The 18476-nt window shown below is 42.0% G+C and overlaps 1 protein-coding gene and 1 long non-coding RNA gene across 11 annotated transcripts in view; one reads left to right on the top strand and one right to left on the bottom strand.

The window, feature by feature from the left end:
* sptbn4b (spectrin, beta, non-erythrocytic 4b) overlaps nucleotides 1-18476 on the bottom strand; it is a gene marked incomplete at its 5' end in the record, with an annotated part of 119655 nt that overhangs the window by 43888 nt on the left and 57291 nt on the right. For all 9 annotated transcript variants that reach the window (XM_082503899.1, XM_082503896.1, XM_082503895.1 and 6 more), the window contains 4 exons: nucleotides 5104-5250; nucleotides 10477-10567; nucleotides 12648-12850; nucleotides 18219-18444. In XM_082503899.1, the coding sequence (XP_082360025.1) occupies nucleotides 5104-5250; nucleotides 10477-10567; nucleotides 12648-12850; nucleotides 18219-18444 (667 nt within the window). The remainder of the gene's footprint in view (nucleotides 1-5103; nucleotides 5251-10476; nucleotides 10568-12647; nucleotides 12851-18218; nucleotides 18445-18476) is intronic.
* LOC309688290 lies at nucleotides 17091-18282 on the top strand. Of its 2 annotated transcripts, none has more exons than XR_014271035.1 (3): nucleotides 17091-17292; nucleotides 17870-18092; nucleotides 18195-18282. It is a non-coding gene; the product is annotated as an uncharacterized lncRNA (long non-coding RNA). The 2 variants fall into 2 exon arrangements; XR_014271036.1 differs by having other exon boundaries at nucleotides 17870-17937; nucleotides 18195-18280.

Below are 18476 nucleotides of genomic sequence, written 5' to 3' on the forward strand. Positions count from 1 at the left end.
ATCTATCATTTGGATAGAGAAAATCTAATTTGTAAAATTCAAAGAGAGGAGATGCTGCGAGAGTCTGTAGCTCTCTAGGTTGTTTTGTGTCTCCCGGTGTCGTGTATTATTTGTCCTTACATGTCACTTTTGTGTGTATTTTTAAATCTGCAAAAATAAAACCAAACATGTAGGCTGTTATTGTTCATTACTGACAGCCGGACTACATATTTTCCTCTGAAGATGAAAGCAAAGAAATGCACTTAGCATTATTCTGATACTTCAGCTTGTGGGCGTTAAAACTGCAGTGGACGCTTTTATACATCAAAGTGGTAGCATATGTGGTGTGTCTTAACAACAGCAACATAAGCTACCTTTAAATTGTTTTCCAGTGTAGTCACAGTGTATTTTTTGTCTAATCATTATTTACACTGATTATTTATCCCAGATTGCGTTACAAACACTAACAAAAATACGCTCCATTAGTTTTTTTCCTCGAGGACCCTGGTTTAATATGTGATATCAACTCTAAAAGGTGAGTGACTGGGGCAGAAACATGGTCTCAATTCACCACTTTTGCTTATTATCAAACAATTCAGAAACTCTCTGTTTCTCATCTGTCTCTTCATCATCTCCTTCTCCATCTGTAAGCATTGTGCAGTAACCTAAATCTACCCTCAGAGCATGTTCCCTAAATGCATGTGACCCCTAAATGTGCAACAGAAAGAGCTCTGTGGTCAGAACATGCAGTGCTGCACCCTCAACAGTGAAGCAGCCCGTGTTATGATATGTTAGGACTCTGCAACCTGGCTCATGTGTATTAGCATATACCAACCTCACAGTTCCCACTGTAGGAGAAGAAAGTAATCAGACAAAATGAGCAGCTTGAAGGACAGAAATATGTGCAGCTGCCTACGTTACCAGCCATCATCCGCTATCTTACATCGAGCTGATTGGACGAGGACACAGACATAATGTAAAATGGTAAATGGCCTGTATTTGTATAGCGCTTTACTAGTCCCTAAGGACCCCAAAGCGCTTTACACGTTCAGTCATCCACCGATTCACACACTGGTGATGGCAGCTACATTGTAGCCACAGCCACCCTGGGGCGCACTGACAGAGGCGAGGCTGCCGGACACTGGCGCCACCGGGCCCTCTGACCACCACCAGTAGGCAACGGGTGAAGTGTCTCGCCCAAGGACACAACGACCGAGACTGTCCAAGCCAGGGCTCGAACCGGCAACCTTCCGATTACAAGACGAGCTACCAACTCTTGAGCCACGATCGCCCACATGAAACATGAAAGTCACACGACAGCAACAGCATTTTGTTTTTGAACGGTGACCTTTATGGTTGTGCAAATACTACTCATCCCTAACGCTGCGTAAATGCTTTGAGGCTGACTATTGGTTGCTTCTGGACATTCCAGGGCCTGGTTGCCTAGGTAACAATATAATGTATTTACAACTAGGTCATATGTCAATCCATGGTATTCTGTCCTTTCATTGGTGGTCGCTTCAAGTGCTCGCCTGAAAATTTATAAAAGTTTATCTCCGGCCCTTCCTACTTCATGTCGCTGGTGTTATTTCACCCGCAATTGGCGATTTTTATTTTGACAGTCAGTTACTTTTATTAGAGCCCATCCATCCATCTACTTTTGCTTATCCACTTTAGGGTCACAGGGGAGCTGGAGCCTATTCCAGCTGTCACAGGATGAGATGCGGGTAGATCCTGAAATCCTACTCACTATTCAGTAAGATAAGGCAGAGCTACAATTTCTCATATTTCATCAGGTGGAAATTTCAAATAATTTGCATTTTTGTTGGACAGTTATAAGACTAGTTGCCACTTAACTGTCTTTAAACAGATACTTAATCATTTCTGTTCTCGTCCCAACATATCAAGAATTTATGCTTTACAGTACAGTATGTGCACAAATATGAGTGTTGTGCCTTGATTCAGTTCCCTCTGCTTCCTGCAGGGGCGTTCACGTTTAGCCCTGCCCAGTATGACACTGCAGAGGATTGAGCCACTATGCCATGGTCAGTGGTGCCCCTTCATTGTGATGTGATATGACTGAACCACAATACACTCGGCATAGCCTTTTTCAGGTTTCAGTTATCAGCATAAGAGCTCAGACTGATGATAATAAATGTAGTGTCAATGTTGTCGCTTCACTAGAAATACTGTATCTCTCTGTATTTCCTCAGAGCAGATGCACTGCCAGGATTTGTTTATACCATACAGTCCATCAGATATAACTGCAGCCTGCTTACTAAACAGTTGCATGTTTCATTTTCTACAACAGCCCATATGGGTCCATCGATGTCCATGTGTCCTGTCAAATTTCTTTTGGCTGTCATTCTGCAGGGCCATCACATACAATATCTAATTTTCTACTGGCAAGCGCCGAACGCAACCATATACTTGCCCTGATGGTGTTAATAAGCCTCGGTAGATCAGAAGAGTATCAACTTCATCGCAATATCGACCATAATGGATTAAAATGATAATTTCCGGGCACAACAACCCGAAATTAGCATTTTGCATGAGTGATTTCTTTGTCTCAAAGTCACTGTTTTGTTTTGTTTTTTACATAGTGTTTAAACACAGCAGCTCAGCGGTTAGCACCACTGCCTGACAGCGAGCAGATCCTTGTTCCAGACCAGGCAGAGTTCTTCTGTGTGGCATTTGAATTTCTTCGTTTAATCTTCAAAAGTATGGGGAAAAATATGTGTCAGAGATGGTTTTACCTTGGCATTTAATAACACACTAGGTTAACGCTGACCAAAGATATTCCTTATTTCAAGGGTTTCACTTTCTGATTAAATAAAGGTTAAAATAAGAAAAAAGTCTGTGGTCAACATAAGCTGCAAAAACAAAAGTGTCATAACAAAGAAAAGTGTCCGCTGCTGGACTATTGTGGCACTTTGCAAACCAACTTTTCAACTATTCAGCACTCATCGTATGCAGAGTGTCATCATCTCTTTTTGAGGGATTGCATGGAGCATGTCCCCGTAGCCTCTGTGTTTATTGAGTTCGCACAAGCCCAATGCAAGCAGGCACCAATGCAGAACCACAAATTGTGCATGAGTATCATAAACATATTTTACACAGACGATAATCTCTCTGGCTTTTTATCAGAGATGACCAGAGAGATTCCATGTTGGCCGATAAACAAAAAAAGTCATGTCAGTTACTCATATTATTTTTAATTTATCAAGTTTATTGGTAATAATAATAAAAACAAAAAACATAAGAGCAACATAGTGCGATTAAACTGAAAGCTTTCTGTGGTATTACAGCATATTCCAGGATAAACATATGTCTTGAAGTATCACCTTCTTTACTCACAGAAGCACACAAAGCAGTCACAAGGAGCCACTAAACACAGTGATGCGATAGCGACTGCTAAATGATGCATGGACTACAGCTCTACTGACCAGTGCATCCAGATTTATGTCACTGCAGGCAATCAGAGCCCTTAACACAACCGCTCAAAGTCAAACATGTGCAACCTTGACATGCAGCCTGGGAAACACTGGCTAACCCAATTACATCCGCAGCTTTAGACGAGAGGCTGATGTGCTGTATAAATCTCCTTAATACGAAACAGATCGTATCAGGACAGCGAGCAGCACAGAGGGCTGCGGCGCTCCCCTGCCTATTTAAAAACCCCTCTGTAATACTTTCTGCCCTTGCCACAGGCTTCGTTACGCTTTGATTAAGTAAGTTTTGTACTTGAGTGTTTAATACAAGGACTAATGCATGAATCAGTTTACAACAAATATGGCATTGAGGGTCATTTTTAATCTTCAAAATGATTCTAATGCATCTAAACCTTCTGCAAAATCCTTTAACGGGTGTTTTTAAAACAGAGATATATCACCAGCTAATACAAGACACACACACACACACACACACACACACACACACACACAAAGCCAAAATGATTCAGTGAACAGTAAAACACATCTTTTCTTTTGTTCCCATATGTACAGCAGTCTTCATCTTTTGTTCCTAAAAGTTTTTTAAACCGGAGGCTCATTGGTAAAATTGCAAAGAGGCCTAGTTTTCACTTTCCAGAGCAACAAGCTACGTGACAGCAAACAAAACAAGAGCAATTTCCTGGGAATTAGTTCATTATGTCAACCACATTTCTATTATTTACTCATAATCTGAACCATTTTTTTGTTACGTTGGTATATAATTCTACTAAAAATGCCATTTTTATCAAATGTGCATGTTGTATCTGTTCCTGTGTTTAACTTAATCCGACCTACGTACAACAAGCCTGAATTTGGAACCCATCGTTTACATTTCAAAATTAAGATGGAGAGGGAATTTCAGGAACACTTCGAGACAGTTAATTCCTGAATAATTTTCCAAATAAAAATACACACAAAAGATGCCATATTCTGTAGTATAAACAACAGAAAACCATTGATGCCTAAAGAAATTTTAGAAACACAACTCTGTGTAAACATCTGCTTTTCCGGTGTTGCACTGAGAGCATTTGTTCTGCTCTGATGACGGCACGCATCGATGAACGAAAAACGCTCCAATCTTTTCAACTTTCTCACAATTTGCAACTTCCTGTATCCATTATTGTGTAGGTAAGTCATGCTGACTAGAGATTTGACCGTTCTGTCCACCTGCACAGAGATTAGCTGCTCAAACGCTTCCTGAGTAAGGTTTTGCATGTATGGGTAGATGGCTTTCATACATGACATTTGGATAGTATTACGACAATTATGGATACATGTATTGCCATTATTCATATTAAAGTCACACAAATTGTGAGAGAGTCACAAGAGAAAGAGCAAAAGTGCCCCAGGAGATGTTGCTAAGATATTCGAGGAACCCAAGAAAATCACAGGTGTTGTTACATCACTACATCAGTAGGTCAAAGTCCACATGAAATACTCTTTTGTCATTTACTCTGTGTCTATCTTGACTTAGGTCAAAGTCAGACTCTATGCCATAATATTTGCAGTAAATTTCAGAGTTGCACTATAAAAAAAAATTGAATGGACAAAAAAACAAAACAAAAACAGAGTGACACTGTAAAAGGAAATGTGCCTGCGAGGCTACATCACTGGGACGGCCAGCTGCACTTACCTTTTCAATTTTGTCCAGCCATTCCTTATTCTGGGCCAACTCGGCCATAAAAGCCTGGTGCTTCAGCCATTTCTTATGAAGCTTCTGGGTCTCGTCTCGACTGCTGTCCCTCGCCATTAGCATCTTCTCATACACCCAATCCCCCAGCTGGGTGAGAGACACAGATACAGAAGGAGTTGTCAGTACAGGACAGTTACAGTAAATAACTGAGGAGCTGATGCTGCACAGAGGAATTCCTCACTTTAAAAGACGTGACCAGACCAAAGCATTCATCAGTAGGTACATATATTATTCTAATTCATGCATATATGATTCCATTAATTTGTTATGCAGAAAAACTGAATTATAAATAAGGTGCACTGTAACTAAACAAGGTCAAACACACACACATTAAAATTTAATGATGCACAGCAAGCACATGTAAGCAGACACACGTGTACCAACAAGCATGGCGGCAGGGATCTACATGTGCACAACCCCTCACAGACAGTATCCTCAGCTTCAACACACCCATGCAGAAATCACCCCCCTACACACGCACACCCCCGCTCTCCATCAAAGAGTAAAATGTGTACATTTTCCACACGGGGACCATCTGCGAGAGGCAAACGGTGAAAAAAAAAAAAAAAAAAAAAAGAGCCTCACGCCTGCGCTGAGAGCATCACCAAAATATTCAGGTCAGCATCGGCTCCCTCGTCTCTTCCTCATCAACATTCTCATTCCTGCGTGTAATATTTCCACCTGCACCGCCAGCCCCGCACCTAAACCAGATATGCAAATAGAATAACCAGTTTACCGGCAGTGTTTAAGATCAGCAGCCCACGGGGTTGTGGCAGCTGCAGGCAGCCGCTGGTATCCGCATCCTCGCTCGTCTGCTGTCACACGCATGCAAAGATGCTCTTCACCGCAGAGCCAGAAAGAAAAAAAGAAAAGAGAGGACGGAAAGAGTTGAGGGGTGCCTTCTGCAGAGCCAAATACCCTGGGCAGTGATGCAAAGGTGAAGGGAAAACGCCAGGCAGGAGGGTAAATAACAACAATCCTGGAGAGAAGAGACAGACTGGAGACTTCAAACTGAGGCTGCGCTACCCTCTCTTTCCTCTCGCTCTGTCTCTTTCTTGCACTCAAACAGGAGAGAGAGGAGGGGCGGGGGCAGAACAGTGACGAGGGAAAGAGTGAGGATGACTGAGAGAAGAAGAAAAAGAACCCCTCCTTCCCAAAACAATAAAATGGCAGGCAGCCGAGCCAGTACGCGGGCGCCCCTCCCCTTTCCTCACACCTTCAGCGAGCGGGCAGCTGAGTGAGCGAGTGAGCCAATCGGCTGGTTGGAGAAGAGATGAAGTGTATAAGGAGAGGAGAGGGAGGAGCTAAAGCCTGGGATTAGAATTTTTAGGGGGGCAGGGGGAGCAAAGCCTCCGGGCTCACCGGTCACGGCTAATGATGCCGAGCTGGGGAAGGCGGAGGGGCGGGTGTGGACTTGGTGCACGAAGATGGATGAATGAGAGGGGCTCAAAGCTTTAACTGATTGAAGCCCATCAGTGTGCATTAACAGCTGAGCTCACGACTCTTCTACAGCTGCTTTTGTTTCATCTTCTCCTCCCTCTCCATGTACATCACCACCTTCTATCATCCCTCTCTTCCTCTCTGCAGCAGTCCCAGGCAGCTGCACTCTCTGTCTCCAGCTTGCCTGACACTGCTGCAGTGGTAAAGCACAGAGAACAGCGAGAGAGAAACAGCAAAGGGACACTAAAAAGAAGGGGGCTGATAATGGGCAGAGAGGTAGGGAACGACTGAATGATATATTTATATGTTTGACGGCTCTACTGCTCCCCTTTCCTTAAACAGGCCACGGTCAGATTTCAGTCCACTTTCCCTCAATCTGTCACATCATCCTTCACCTATCATCACACAGAACAGACAGGTAACAGGCCTCACATATTTGCACACATACATGAATTTGCAGACAGATGTGTGTGTGCCACTTACTTGCAAAGGTCATGGGTGCACACACACACACACACAGACACACACACAGCCTGCAACTATAGCGGTCATGGAGGGTCACAGGCTGATGCCTCTAGAGAGTGTAAATGAAATGAATGAGCAAGGAGGAGGAGAGCTTTTAGGTGCATTGGGGGAAGGATGAATGAACAGCTGACGTAAAAAGCAAAGAGAGGGACGGGGTGGGGCGTAATGGAAGAAAGAAGAGGGTCAAAGGAAGACTCAGAGTCATCATCATGCTATCAGGCTTCATCACTACTTCATCACTGTCCCCTAATTTTCCACTGATAGACATAAAAAAAATGTACATCAGGAAAGCCACCTTGGAAAACTGTGTGTGTGTGTTTAGGTTTTAAAGCAATGGACTTAAGGAGAATGTTTGGATAAAGACTAAAATTACATTTCTATACGTCACACTTTTTCACAAAACACAGGTGTAGCTATGCTGATGTGTGGTAGTGTCTGTGAAGAACCAAAGGCTCGAAGTATCGCTGTTTCTTTTTTCGCCCGCAGATGCTAAATGAAAGGTTATCAGCAGGATGAGCAACACCTGAGGCCCTTTAAAACTTTCCCAATCTCGCAGTCGGTCTCTCTAATGTGATGCCAGTGTCAATGCTGAGGACAAATTTAGAACCAGCTCCACGAATTTTCATCAACAAAGAACTGATAGTGATGTCAATAAGGCGTCACCACAACTTTACTGGAGCTGATGTTGGAACCATGTGACCATAGAAGTGTTTATAGGAGAGATTAATGCTAGAAGCTCTCCACTGACTGACCAATGCCGCTCAAAGATTCTGTCTGCCGTGATCTTCTTCCTTCTAAAGTTAATCCAGCTTCTGCAAGTAATCCTATGTATTTATTCAACTTGTAAAAATATAGTGTTTCTCATTAGACACCAATGCAGATCTGACTCTGCCCTGTCACAGCGTCAGCATAAACAGGGCTTTTGACACTCAGAGGTGTGATTCCTTTTCTGGGCTTGGCTACAGCTGTTGATGTCTTTTTTTGCACTCCAAATACACTGTCACACATTCTAATGTGCCGATTCCTACATGCAATTACAAAATGCATTGCATTGCCCACTTTGTTGATGGCAGAAGACAACAGTGTCATTAAATGAGAAGACCCAATGAGTTCAGGGCTAATGCTAGTTCACTGCAGATATTCTATGAAAGAGACCACAAAAGGCTCAAGATATCAGGAATATCAAACTCAGTACTTTTCCTCCTCAGCATGCAAAAAGTCATCCAATCTAAAAGCCTCTGTGACAAAGCAAAAGCACTGGCAGGCTTGAGGGCATTTACAGAGTAACTTAACATGTGCTACATCTATCTTTATAGATACCCACTATATTTAGCCTGTCAGCCTCTGGGCATACACCTGCTCTTTACTGAGAACAGTTCAGGAAGGGAATCCAGGTGAAAAGCCACTGCATGATCTGTAACTCAGTGTACTTCTTTGGTCCCCTTTTGTCCTGAAGACATTGTTGGACTGTGGAAAAAGTGGAAGAGACAGGCTGATGGGAAACTGTAAAGATGCAAGAGGAGAAAAATCAGCTTTGTTCTTTTCAGCTTTTTTTGGGCTGACGTTGACAACATGCAGCCACTATTTCCTGATACAGTGTCACATGTGCAAGTTCACTGAGGGGCCCACCATCACCACCCTGTAACACCATCTGTCCTGTAGCCCTGCTCCTTTCCATCTCCCCTTCATATGGATTGTCCAGGGTATTTCCAAAATATTCATCAGCCACAACCTCCTAGACTCTACAGGATATTTTAATAAATGCACAAACTTCTGCACAAAAAAAAAAAAAAAAAAAAGAAGTATATCAATCCTTTAAAGAAATATATTTTTATACGGTCATTTCATGTTGAACTGCTCTGTCCACAAATAAAGTGGTACATGGCTTTGGGGCTGACAGTTGCTAGTAAGCACCTGGTATTATGGGTGATCCTATAAAGTGTTTACCAACCACTCCTAAATCAGTTAGTGGTTTTCTTTACAAGTCGGAGCAAAAGAGAGGTACTTTGTTTAGTCTCTCACCTCAACGTTAGGTGAGAAGAAAGGAAGTGCTGAAATTCACAGATGGTGAAATAGGTAAAAGCACAAAGAACAAAATCCAGGAACACTCGCTAAAGATCCTGCGGTGCAAGTATGATCAAAGTGCTGAATACAGGGGTGTCCTTCATCTACCCCACCGACCAGACCGAAGCGTTCAGTATAAACTGTATATGTGATGCAATTTTGGATAAAACTATCGGCTTTTGTTGTAAATGTGTCAGCCAGTGGATAGAGAGCAGCAGTGAGTAACAGGAAGCACGAGGACGCAGCCTGGCCCGAACAGAAGAACACACCCTGCTAGCAGAGAGCTCAGGTTCCTACAGACTGACGCAGTGTCACTCATCCACTGTACACACACACACACACTTACGGACACACCGACACACACTCAGCCTCCTTTTGCATGCTGTGTTTCTAGAGATATGCATTCAACGCTTCATGTACACACATAAACAAGTCGTTGACACACGCACACACGCACACTCATGTATACAGTGAGATACACTCTTCCTCCTTTGAATTAGTGATGAGGGACTGAGCTGCTGAATTATGCAGGAGGCACAAAGAGAGAAAGTTGCTGAAACTACACATGGTTTTGGCCCAGAAGGAGGTGACTCTGCTGGGTGAGAGAGCAAAAACTGCAGGGGCGAGCAGAGGGGAGCCGTGTGCAGCGTAAACACACACACACACACACACACACACACACACACACACACACACACACACACACACACACACAGGCAGGAGGTGTGGACCATATCAATGATACTTTCCAACAATAGCAGTATGATTAAAGCGGGCATGCTCAGACTCCATTTGTATCTCCGCTCACTGTTAGCATGTGTTTGCACAGCATAAAGCTGCACATAAAGGACATTTTGAGGAACATAACACCTCCCCCAAAAACAAAAATATTTCAATAATTCTTTTTAACCAGTTTTGCTAACCGAGGCTTCATTAGCTAGAGCATAAAATACATTTTTGGCTATGAAATGGTGTGAAATAGCAGGAGAACGCTTTGTTTTCTTTCATAACCCCTCGTCTTTACTGTATGACGGCCATGTGCATAGTCAGCCCCCAAAGGCCCATTCTGAGCCAGCAAAATCTCTGCAGTAACTTGAAGAGATGTTTACTTTTGAATCTAAAGAACAGGGAAGAAACTGATAAACAAACACAGATTTTTGGGGTTTTCCTCTCTATTAACGTAGGGCCTTATCATACAGTATTAAGCGCCTTGAGGAGACTGTTGTGATTTGGCGCTATATAAATAAAGCTGAATTAAATTGAACTGAATTTTTAGCCTTTTACCTCATGACAGTCCTGGAGAAACCTCTGAAGTTCCCACTGGTCATTCAGTTTTTCCAGCCACTGCTGGGCCAGCCCTCTGTTCTTGTTTCCCCTGAAAAAGCAAAGGAAAAGGAGACTTCAGTCAAAATAACTCTGATTTAATTTCAGTTGTTTAGATGTGTGTGTCCATTAGAAGCATTAGGTATTTACATCAGATTTAGGCTTAGTGTTACGCATTATAAGAGTGGTTAACTGAGTATGTGCCCAACAATCTCTACGATTGCTGTCGATTATAAAATATTCCACAAGCGTGATCAGTATCAGAGAGACATGGTAATGTTGCTAAAAGAGATCCATGTTTACTGCTGTTAACTGTAGATAAAGTAAAATATAATCACTTTATTTCTAACAAAAGCTAATGCAGTAATTATTATGTGAGCTAAATAAAGTCCATAAATTGCACTGTGCTGTGTTCATTTGTCTGTCTCCAGCACAAAAACAACAACATATGCTTCTTCTCATTTCTATTGTGAGGATACACATAGAAATCTATAGCCACAAATAACCAGCCCCACCCCCCTCACACAACACGCTGCACAATCTCAGCTTTCACAGAGATTTCACGGACGGGTGTCAGTCCTGGACCAAACACACCACACTCTGCTTTCTGTCTTTTGTCTTGCTCTTGCTTTGATTTAAATCCTTTAGCTGCAATTATTCTTTGTATTATGTTAGCGCGGCAGTTTTTGCGCTACGGACCGGTTTATGTCCGACAATATTTTCACGGACCGGCCTTTAAGGTGTCACGGATAAGTACAACAAAATAAAACCAGTACCGGTACCAAAAAAAAATAAGATCTATTCATAACAAACGGGAAGAGACCCAGGGAAACGAGTTAATGAGAAAAACAATTAAAAACAAAACAAACAAAAAAGATAAAAACCCTGAAAACCATAAATTTCACACCCGAGCCTCAACTCTCACGGCCCGGTACCGGTCCGTGGCCCGGGGGTTGGGGACCGCTGCTTTAGAACGTACAGCTGGGACTCCGTGTTTACTACAAGTAGCCTGAGGCCTCTTGACAAACAGCAGGTAACTTTTTCAAGTTACCAACTGCTTGAAGTGCTTTCCTGTTTATAATTTGAGATTACTGTTATATACACTATGTAAATATATAACCGGTATAGTTCAATAGAGTAAAGCTACACACAAAAATCTTCCAACTTTCATTCATTCTAAATGTGTTCATAGACAGTGTTAGCTGCCAATGAGAGAATTTAAATGTTTTTATGCCTTTTTGATTAACATTAAACCTCAATAATGAAACTGAATCACTGATCATCACCGTCCTCTGTTTCAGAGCTTCTAGTTACAAACTGTCATCAAAAATGTACGGGAACAGTCCCATAAAAGTCTGAACACCTTCCTGATTTCAGTTCGGCTCTTCTCTTGCTCACGATCATCGTCCTGTACCTTTCTGTACCATTTTTCAACCCGGCTGCTATTTTTAGGTCACTGCTCCTGGAAGTACCAAACTCGTGTCACGCTTCGGGTGAGTTGCAAGATCAGGATTGTACTCATATTTTTTTCACATTAATGAGATGTTGCAACCAGAATTTGTTCCCCAGGGTCAGACTGACCATCCACAGTTCCGCTGAGCGTGTCAAAACGATCGTGTCATCATGTGCTGGCACACCACGCACAGAAAGTTTTCTTAAGGTCAGTAGTTCTTAAGGTCCTTCTCCACGGCTCCCTCCTCCAGCTTTTTTGGAGGGATACTGAGGCGTTCCCATGCCATCTGGGTCTGCCCCAGGGCCTCCTACAAGCTGGACATGCCCTAACCACCTCAACTGGATCCTTCTGATGTGGAGAGGCACCAGCTACCTCTAAGGCTCATCTCCACTGCTTGTATCCATCAACTCTTTCAGTCTCTACCTATAACTCATGGCCATAGATGATGGTTGAATGTAGATTGACCAGTAAATCAGCAGCTTCCTACCAGCTGCATCACACTGAATGAGTTGAAGGTTTTTACTCAAAGGGAAATTTGGTCCAATTGAAATCAGATCAGGGCTTTGATTTTTTTCATAGACTCCTTTCTGTCGTTTTTTTTAATCACACTTCATACTTCAGACTATTAGCACTTACATTTCTTTTCTCTATATTGTTTTGCATGTACAGCACGTGGTACCTGTTGGCAAGAGTGTCGATGCGCTCCTTAATGCGTTCAGAGTAGATGTTGTTCTGGCTGATCAGACTTTCTCCTGCCTCGATCACAGCTTTGATCCTGTGCAGGTTCAGCTCCATGGTGGTGGTGAAGTCCTTGTGTTTCTTTATAGCCGCTTCCACTGTTTCCACTGTGGTGGGCAGCTCCACGTGAGCGAGCGCAGACTCCTAGAAGATAAAGACAGGAGAAGTCACATGATTTCTTTTTTTTCTGGTTCAAGAACTAAAAGTTAAAGTGAAAGAGAACAATAAATGTGATTGATACGAGTTAATATTGTTATTTTCAAATACTGGATTGCCGTTATTTGAATCCACATTCAAGTGTACATCCTTTTAGATAGTCAGCTGATCATACATTATCCATGTTTATCAGAAGGCTATTTTTGAGGATATCTGCGTTAGTGGTATGGTAACATATATATGACCAATCACAGCTCTGATTGGTTAACTGATTTTATAAAGAAAGATAAGAGTAAGAATTCATCTCTTTGTAGAATTATGAAGCAATAACACAAAAATAGGCTGAGAGCAACACAGAAGTTGAGGTGTGTGCAAAAGGAAACACGCAGTAGTTCAGCAAGAGCCACATGAATGTGTGTGCGCTTGAAGTACTTTAATCAGTGAGACTGCAATGAAAAAAAGAACATGTTGGATTTACTTAACACAGTGGTTGCACACAGATGTTTCACTTTGGCAGCAACACAAACAACTGAGTTCAATCAACACAAGTTAGTCATATTTAATAAACTCTGTGCAATTTGTGTTGATAAAACGTGATTGAAACATGTTTAGATGAAGTAAGTTGAGCTCTTGGAATATTTTAATCCTTCACAATTTTCTCACTTTAATCCAACACTATTCAAGTTATTGAATACTCGGTCACTTAAATACTACACGTTATCTTCATATTACATAATGTTCAACAAAGTCTAAAGTGGTTAACATAACATTTTAATAGATTTACAGCAACTTCCACTTCATCCATCCTATTACCTTATCAAGGTTGGGCGGGCCTATCATAGATGTGATAGGGGTACACCCTGGACAGGTCGCCAGTCTATCATAGGGCTAATATGGGGCGATCGTGGCTCAAGAGTTGGGCGTTCGCCTTGTAATCTTGATTGTTGTGTCCTTGGGCAAGACACTGCCTACTCGTGGTGGTCAGAGGGCCCGGGGGCGCCAGTGTCCGGCAGCCTCGCCTCTGTCAGTGCGCCCCAGGGTGGCTGTGGCTACAATGTAGCTTGCCATCACCAGTGTGTGAATGTGTGTGTGAATGGGTGAATGACTGGATGTGTAAAGCGCTTTGGGGTCCTTAGGGACTAGTAAAGCGCTATACAAATACAGGCCATTTAATACATAGAGATCAGAGAGTACCCACTGCAAATTAAAAACCCAGGACCTTCTTGCTGTGAGGCAATAATGCTAACCACTGCGCCACAAAGCTGTCAATCTAGACTTAACAAAAGTAGGAAAGCTATGATTACAAGGCTTGATGCTGAGTGTGTCTTGTCTGCCTTTTATCCAGGGATTTTCCTGTGGTCTGAAATCTCCTGTGATCTTGTGGATTTCATGAGTCAAGGCAACTAACCACTCTTACTAGATTGTATCATGTGATCTCGACAAGAACAAATCAAGTTGTTGAATTTCATACAGATCCCACATGATTTAATTACGTTCACCATAGAAACAGGAAATTATTTTGTTCAAATTACAAGTTAGACTTTTGTAAATGTAACAACCAATTTCCTTTTTTTGGGGGTGTGGACAACATGACTATAATGATAATAATGATAATAATAATAATGTGTAACCTATTTGAACCCAGGTAGCAAAGGCGTGAAGCAAAGATGGCAAGTGTATAAAAAAAAAGAAGTTCACCTCTTTTCTCAAACATATTCTGCTCCACAGCATGTTAGGTTACAGCATAAAACACCATTTCAATTTATCCTAGTAACAAGTGACCATCTTTTGTAACACAGAAAACTCAGGGTCAACCTAGAAGTTACTTGGTTTACGGCTCATTAGTTTCACCTGTTTGTTTCCACCTGCATCTTCTCATATGTATTTTTTTTGTATATACTTTATATATATAATCATGTCTGTTTTGTTTATTTGCATTGGCTAATTGACCTTTCTCTGCCTCGTGTTCTTTATTTAAATATTTTGTTTGTTTTCCGTTATTTGAACATCTTTAGGTTTTGGTATAATAGTCAGAAACTGAAGCCTTTAAAATTGACTCTGCAGGAAAATGGGTTTGTTTCTTTGCCATTGAGTCAAACAGAATAGAAGAAGAATAGGCTCATTCACTGATAATGAAATTCTTATTTTAACGACTAAACGAGCCCATATTTAAACTCTACAATTTAAAAATGAACATCCTCTGAAATGGGCTGTACCATAAGCAGGAAGGACTATTCCTAAAAGTAATTAGTTTGTTCTGTCAACAGTTTAAGAGCTGATTGAAAGACAACAATTGCATTTCGTCTGTATCGACAGTAGTCTTCACATTCAGAGAAAATAAATCAAACTGAGGAATTAAACAGGGAGATGAAGTCAGAGATCAATGGCCTGGAACATCTTTCACACTTATTGGAAAAAAAATGCTGCTCTCTCTAAATCAACTCCTTCAGGCTAATAAGAAGAGCTGGTCCCTGGTAAAGATTTGTTAGCAAACTGAAAGAGACGTCCCGGCCAACACACACACGGACGCACACATCCGCGAGCAGACACACACGGTCAGTGTCAGTTTTGCCTGTGACATTTCAGATCGGAAAACTAAACCTTTTTACATGTAATACAGACACAAATGCTGACTGCAGAGCCAGAACTGACTGTTGGTCTTCACCACGTGGAAAAACTTCACCCGTAGAGCAGTTGAGGCTTTGAAAAAATACTTATAAAGTAATATGAGTATGATGTTTTAATACAGCGCTTTAATACATTATAAAAACAAAAGCCCGGCCATTATTTGGCCATCTGACAATTTCTAAATCTTCTTTTCTCATCACTTTAGAAACACTGATCAAGGTGGGAGGTGGTCATATCTTCTGTTTGAAGAAGGGCAGTCAATTAGAATCAAGCTGACTTAAAAGGGAAAAAAAGATGGTTTTAAAGGGGGCGGAGCTTGTTTCACACAGAGGTTGAACTGAGGGGCTTCAACAAGGACAATAAACCACGCAAAGCTACTCTAGCAGAATTTGAGTATAAAAATATGAAGCTGAAAATCAGTTGTCACTTTTATTTTGCTAATGCGCTGAAAAATAAAAGACTGATTTTTGCAAACAAACGCGTAGTTTGTATTTGAAGAAAATCTAGCAAAGTAGAACGTGTATAATTGGCGCAGTCCTATAAATACCACCGTAACATCATATGGTGGTAACACAAAAACAGACATGAGCATCAGAACACTGCCAACATCTCTTCCTCCTACACTTCATCAAGAAGCTAGAAAATACATATAGAATTACTAGAAGCTGCTGCTCCAACACCCCATAACACAGACACACTGCAAGAAGACACCTGCTGACGCACACGTGCACACACACACACGCACACACACACACCCTCCCTCTCCTCTTTCTTTTGCTGGCCGAGCTTTAGGCCAACGCCCAGGCTAGCTGATGCTCTGCTGCAGTCACCAGGCATTATTAAATCTGTTTACAGAGACTTCAAGTTGTTTTGATGCAATAAAAAGTATAATAACAGAGTTTATTCATTATCATTTAGGCTGACTTAAGGATGAAGTAGTAGTGGTAGACTATTTTCTCATCAGATGCTGACCTCAGTTCTAAGTTTAGCGTATAGTAACATATGTCCATTTCAGCCAACTCTTTCTTTTTCTATTCCTGCTCCTTACTTTGGTTCACTGTTATAAACGCAGAGTAAGTAGGATTTATTTCTGCTGCTCAAAATAAGGATAAACAAATGACGGCATTAGCTGGGCTGCATATTCTTTTTCTTTACTGATTTTGTGTGCTCTATAGAGCTCACTCTGGTCTTGTCACGGTCCTGGATCGGTGACTCGGTGTTTTGAGTTTTGTACTTTGATTTTTGGTGTCATCATGGTTTATCACTGCTAGTGTTTTGGTTTCTGTTTTGTATTTCTAGCTCTCTAGTTCTTCTTTGTTCTGTGACTTCCAGTTCTTAGGTTTTGTTCCTGTGGCCTCATGTTTAGTGTGGGTTTAGTTCTGTCTTCATATTTATTTTCTTGCGCCACAGTCAGTCGTGTCTCATGTCGCAGTTTGTTTCTCCTGTCTCTGTGCTCCCTGTTCCCTCTATTCAGTGTCAAGTTCGTGCCTCTGTGCCTGTCGTGTGTTTCCTGTTTTATTTTGATAGTCCCTGTCCTGTGTGCAGTGTGTCTGGTTTTGATTCCCCTTGTCTCGTTAGCTCTGATCACTCCCAGCTGTGCTCTCCTTCTGTGTCTCTTTCCCTCGGTGTATTTAAGCCCTGCTCTTTGCTGTGTTTTTCCTCTGTGTTTATGGTAATGTTCAGCGTCTCCTGGTTTTCTAGTTTAGCTTTCTTGTATCTCATGTTAAAGTGGCCCCCCCACACTCCCTAGCAGATCGTTACATGGAGAAACCTTTGGAATACAAGCGCGCTGATCCACACAGGTATGCACACGGGTGTTCACTGCTCGTAGACCCAAATTACACCTTTCTTGGCTGCTACTTCGAAGCACATCTGTCCTGCGTGCTGCACAACAACATTGAATATTTAGTATTTACTGCTGTTTACACTTAGCTAGATTAATGCGATGGTGTTGTGTTTAGTATGTTGCTTTGTTTTTTGTTTTTTTTGTCTTTTTTTTGCTTGTTTTCTATTCTTCTCTCAACAGGTGATCCAGGAGATTTTTATTTTTTTTCCTCCCCCCCTTTCTCACTGTCCCTCTCCCCTTCTGTTTTTCCTTTCCTTCCTCTTTCTTTCTCCCTTTCCTATCTCTCACTCATGTCTGTCCCGTCTGTAACATCTGAAAATAAAATATAATAAATAATAAAAACAAAGATCGACCAAATGGACCAATACGGCAATGCCACGATGATCCATTTGGCAAAGTAAATCCATTGGGTATCCTTGTTGGTCTTCAGACAACAATTCTGATGGCTAAAGAACCAAATGGGACAGGCAAGAAAAAAAAAATAAAATTTTTTTATCCAGCAATAAAACTGCCGCTTTTACTTTATCATTCAGTCTCAGAGTCCTGTGTTTGGGTCCTGCATTCTGCCTGCCACCTTCTGAAGGAAAGATATGATGTCAAGGTAAATAAAAGCACAGCGAATATGATTCGCCCCCTCTGTAGCAGCAGTCTTGAAAGGCTCACCTAAAAGCTGCAGTGTAGAAGCATCGTCTAGGCTTTCTGTGATTGGAGTACTTAAAGAAACTTCATCAAGAACATTAGTCTACTGTACATAAGGTAAATAGTGGAGATTTTCTATTACACAGGGTGTCAGTGCCATAAATAGGGACCCAAATTTCAGGCCAATCCCACTAAAATTTCATTTTGCACCACTGACAGATGAAGTGACGCTGCCACACACACCTGGTTGTTGAGGAAGGATTCGGCCTGTTTGACGTCACGCAGGAATAGATGGAAAATGTGAGCCTGGACCAGAACTTCTCTCCTGCTTTCCCACATCTCCAGCAGCTTGTTCCAGCCGACATCGAGTTTCTGGAGCCACTGCTGCAGGGCGGCCTGTGGGAGAGGAGCCTCCTCGGACTCCAGGAGCTCATTCATGGCTTGCAGGCGCTCGTAGTCCTCTTCGTACCTGCGTGAACAGAGAGCTGCCCAGTTATTCTC

Source organism: Aulonocara stuartgranti, assembly GCF_965226115.1.
Source record: "Aulonocara stuartgranti genome assembly, chromosome: 14".
Lineage (NCBI taxonomy): Eukaryota > Metazoa > Chordata > Actinopteri > Cichliformes > Cichlidae > Aulonocara > Aulonocara stuartgranti.